Source organism: Penaeus monodon, chromosome 32 (assembly GCF_015228065.2).
Source record: "Penaeus monodon isolate SGIC_2016 chromosome 32, NSTDA_Pmon_1, whole genome shotgun sequence".
NCBI classification, from domain to species: Eukaryota; Metazoa; Arthropoda; class Malacostraca; order Decapoda; family Penaeidae; genus Penaeus; species Penaeus monodon.
Window position 1 is genome coordinate 22,411,797 of NC_051417.1, and position 4,871 is coordinate 22,416,667.

Below are 4,871 nucleotides of genomic sequence, written 5' to 3' on the forward strand. Positions count from 1 at the left end.
GACAGTTCCGCGGCAAGATGCGTCTCCGGAGCCATCGAGGCCCAGGAGGGCGCGGGAAGCGGAAAGGGCGGCAGAGAAGGCGACGGGCGAGGAGGACAGCGGCGTCCCCATGCAGGCTCCACAAGTGACACAAAACATCTATTTCTGACAACCAAACGCTCTCTCCGGTCACTCACACTGCCGCTCGTGGTCATCTTATCGAGCTTCTTCTTGATCTTGAGCACTTCGTCATCGCAACCCATGGTTACCAGCGGAGCCTCGAGCGGGGAGAGGATTTCAGTCAGAAAAAGGAGGGATCGGCGGCGTAGTATCGAGTCCAGGAGACGCCGGCGACGACTGCGGGGCTCGGGCCGCTACGCCGCGCCGCCGCCGAGCGCTGCCCGCTCGCCTAGCGGAAGCCGCTCGGCGGGCGGCCTGCGGCCCACCGAGGACTGGGCTTTGCGTTTGAATGCTTTTGCGGGGCATTTTGCCTCTTGTGTGTTTACCGTGCTATGCCGGCCTCGACGGCGACAGTTTCCCGACTCGCTTAGCGCTGCTTGCTATTTTGGTCGGGTTGCTGGAGTTGTCTCATTGTCTTTTTGTATAAGGTTGAATTATTTGTAGGAGCGCTTTATCATTGGTATACCCTCTCGGATACCCCGCTCCCGCCACCCAGTTACTCGCCTCTGAGTTAGCGTTTCCTGCTAATTTGTTAAGCTCACGGCCTCTCCCGTTAACCTAGTCAAATCGAAAATTAGAAAAACTTGTCTTTCTTTTCTGTCCATATAGTTGGACATGGTGTGATATATAGGTCAGCAAGTACGAGGCACATCGATGCGACTTATTTAGGAAGTGCGCTCACTCTGCTATGCCATCCAGTAACCAAGCCTGTTAGTGCTAAGTCAGCGCTTCTTGCTACTTAGGTTTGTTTGTTTGTTTTTAGGCTTCTTGACTTAAACATGTATTTCAGAACGCGGAAATAATTTTTATACTGGAGTTCAGATGCTTTATTTGGCCTAGTCTTTAATAATACACAGGGAACTATATGAAGGGTATATCTTTGTTATTACCACCCCCCTGCCTTAGCGCTTCCATCACTCCAAGCATATCTACAACCATACCAATAATCAAAACTAAGAATCAATACCCAAATCCCTCAGATATATTTTCCCACCACAAAGCAAGCACACGGACCTGACAGCCTCCTATCAACTTGGCGCGCAGATCTTTAACAAAGCGCCGCGAATAAAGTCGAACTAGGAAATTTCCACAATTTTCTAGATGATTACAATTTGAGAACATTTTGCTTGCTATAGCAGATTTTTCACTTTTCCAAATGCATAGCAGTTGAGGTCATTTGACTCGTAGAATTCCCGAAAAAGTAGATAAAACCGTTCCCCGAAATCGAGGAAAAAATATCCGCCTCGAGATAAATATAAGATGAAGTCTCGATGAACAAGAAGAAGGCGAGATAAATAAGACTAACCGCCACGATTTAGACAAGGAGGCGTTAAGATTAACAAGAAGAAGACGAGGCAAAAGGAAAAAAGTCGAGATAAATAAGGAGAAACAGCCGCCTCGAGAGAAGGAAAACGGAGCGACCCAATACACACGCCTTCCCGCAGCGAGCCAGCACCCATCGCCTTTTCTCTCACATTTCCCTTCCTTTTTGTCCTCCACGATGGCCGAGGGCGAAGGAAGCGGCACAGTGACACCCGGGGAAGAGGAAGAGGAGTCGGGCATCTCGATGGTAGAAGTATTAGAGGAGGAACAAGAGAGAGAACTGGACGCTGCGGCCGTGTTGGGGGCCTCCGACGACACCAGCTGTACCTACGACCAGGTGGGTTTTGGTGAAGGGAAGCTTCTTCCTTGCTCTTGCTTGTCTCAGGGGATGGGCGTCGGGGCTCTCATTTAGGAACGGATTGGCAGCATGGATTTTGCTAAGAGGTCTTCGCCGCCGATGCTGAAGGTGGGCCAGGTGGGTCGCCCTCGGCTCGTTCTCTCCTCCCACAGGAATTTAGCGCTGGCCCACCTCCTCCAGCAACGTCAGTAGATGGCATGGAGTGTGCCAGGGAAATTACGGAGTCAACAGACATACAAAATTGGCAGATTGGAATTGATAACTTATGCTAATATGATGCCAGGAAACATATGCTATGTCAGGAGTCTGTACCCCCAGGAACCTCCTTCAGAGGGGCTGCTTACCCCCATCCGATCCACAAAAGCATGACCTCCGAATGTTGTGACAATAAAGAACCCAGGCAAGGTAACAATATCTAGAAACAAAACCTATGCCATTCCTTTTGGTATACTGTACAGTTATAAGAAGATAGACCAGACTAAGCTAATGAAAGTTGGGGAGACTCATTGCAAGTGAGACACCTGTTCCTCCTCAAGGAGCCAAGGTGGGTGGGGATCTAAAACCAACTCCTTTTACTGTCTTGTTTGCGTCTGTACATATCTATTTTGCTTACAGGCTTCTAGTATGAGTTTTGTATACAATATTGTTGGTCACACATATTTTCATTGTGATACCAATTTGTGAAAGAACATTGATTTAAGTTATTGCTAGTATATATTGATAGGGTTTGGATAAGCATGAGAACTGACAACAGTGGCATAAGAGGCCTGAAAATGAAGAACTCAAGATTTCAAAGCTAATATTTTATCTTTTAACAAACTTTCATGTGTTTTTCTGTCATTTTATCAGTACATTGAATTTTCTTATTCAGATATATACAACCTTTGTTGTCTGTTGGCATTATTAAGGCTTAAGTTATTTGATACTCTCCGAAGATTCATAGAAATTATTCAAGTGGATAAGTGATGCAGTTTGTGCTTGGAAATTGTGGGTGAATACAACTACTCCATCTGATCAGGAAAGGGAAATCAAGCAACTCGCCCAGAACACCAAAGTATTCCAGTTCAGCATGTCTCTTGTGAGAAAAATTGATAACTTGGTGTAAAGAAATTAATATATTTTGTATGATTTTTTAAAATACCAAGCATATGTAAAAACAAGTATTAGTGTGAGGTGATTAAAATAAAAATGAAACTTTACAAGTTGGTATATCTAATAGAAGTACAAAGTTTACATCATAAGCATTTAGAATAGGCCTACAGTATATATTTTTAAGTTACTTTGTAATCAAAGGAGAGGAATTGTTATTTCTTGTGTATATATAATATTTAAATTTGAATTCATCAGACATGTAATGTATTGAGATAGCAATGACAACTTTACCCTCTTTCTACCTAGGGTAACATGAAACGTCAGGCTCTGTATGCCTGTATGACATGTTGCCCAGCAGACAGTGAACTTTTGGCAGGAGTGTGTCTGGCTTGCAGCTACCACTGTCATGAGGACCATGAACTCGTTGAACTTTACACCAAGAGGTCAGTAAATTTATGTTGTTTGGTTTGATATAATTACATTTAAACTGGGTATATTTTACCATTCCCAGTCACAAATATCATGTGTCTTCAGTATTATAGCATCATCTCTGCAGTTTTCTTTCAAAATCATTACCATAAAGTGTACCAAAACCACTGCTAATGATAGCAACAGCAATAGGTAAAGGAGAAGAATGAATTAGAAGTGAAGAAATGGCTTTGAGGTGGAAAATTAGTGAATGCTATTGTTTACAGTTTAGGAAATACATGTATACAACAGTACCAGTATCTCTTATAGCTTTGCAAAGTTTATGATTTGCTGTTCACACAGTATCCAAATCTCAGAACATACTATAGATGTTAAGCAACACCTGACAGTATAAGAAATATACATATATTAGGTCAAATGCAGGTAATATAAGGAACTCTTGTATTCAGTCATCATCATTGGTTTGATCACACTTGGTCCATTAACTGGTAGAGAGAATCAGAGACTTGCTCAACACTCGTACCTTTTATTAGTTAGCCTTTTATTGGTGTTATGGATGTAATTTTTCATTTTTAGTTCTACCAGTGGACTTAGTGTATCATAGATTACTAACTTGTGTACAGTTGCAACATATTCATGGCGTTGGTCATGCTGTAATTACATGGATGGATACTGATATAAACATTGTTCAGGTGGCTGCTACGTGCATGTTTGTTACGCTTGACTACAAGGACATGTTATTCACATTTGGCAATTCACAGCATACATTGGCAATGATGTACAGATTATTAACTGCACAATACAAAAGACTTAGCCTTGATCAGGTAATGTGATTCAGTACAAATGCTTGACCATTCTTTTCCCTCATAAACCAATGAAAATACTGGTGTCAGTGTTTCTCAAAACTCTCTCATTGAGTGTAATGGTATATTGTCAAGAGTTATAAAGAAGTGCATAAGCCACTTGAAATCAAGAAGTTACATTTCAAGAGGAGCAATGAAACTTAGGAAACAGTACAATATTTCATTATTCAATGGACCCAAGTTTCAGACCCGAAGCCTACCTGTCATACACGATCAACAGGTATGGTGAGATAGCTAAGTAGATCATAGGGAATAAATTGAAAATTGTGAGATGAAGAGAAGTAGATGGAAAAGGAAAGAAACCACAATACATTTTGTCAGAAAAAATTACAGATGTAGTATAAGTAATTGTGTATGTGTATTCATTATTGATACTGATTATTTTGATCATGAAAACATGATAACCATGGTGATTACTGACTCCATTTCCATCATGATTTTGCTATTGTCTTTTATGAAAGCATGGTAAATGAGACTAATGAGACTAGTTTGTTGGTAACAGATCAAGATCAGCATGTGCATATTATCGAAGCCATCTATTGATGCCAATAACATTGGTGTGGTTCATGTATTTGTAAGGTTTTCATGTATTTTATGAAAGCCTAATAATCTTTTCTGCATTGAATGACTTTCATGACAATTGCATT

General features: G+C 41.6%; 2 protein-coding genes across 2 annotated transcripts in view; one reads left to right on the forward strand and one right to left on the reverse strand.

Moving 5' to 3' along the window:
* The window catches only part of LOC119593722 (transcription elongation factor S-II-like), a gene marked incomplete in the record, with an annotated part of 13,827 nt that extends 13,470 nt beyond the window's left edge, over positions 1-357 (reverse strand). Inside the window, 1 exon segment of the mRNA XM_037942695.1 lies at positions 177-357. Coding sequence (XP_037798623.1) covers positions 177-242 — 66 coding nt within the window.
* A 1,189-nt stretch (positions 358-1,546) lies between these two features.
* The window catches only part of LOC119593723 (putative E3 ubiquitin-protein ligase UBR7), an 8,152-nt gene continuing 4,827 nt past the window's right edge, over positions 1,547-4,871 (forward strand). The window contains exons 1-2 of the mRNA XM_037942696.1: positions 1,547-1,819; positions 3,239-3,375. Of these exons, the coding sequence (XP_037798624.1) occupies positions 1,661-1,819; positions 3,239-3,375 (296 nt within the window). The 5' untranslated portion in view covers positions 1,547-1,660. The remainder of the gene's footprint in view (positions 1,820-3,238; positions 3,376-4,871) is intronic.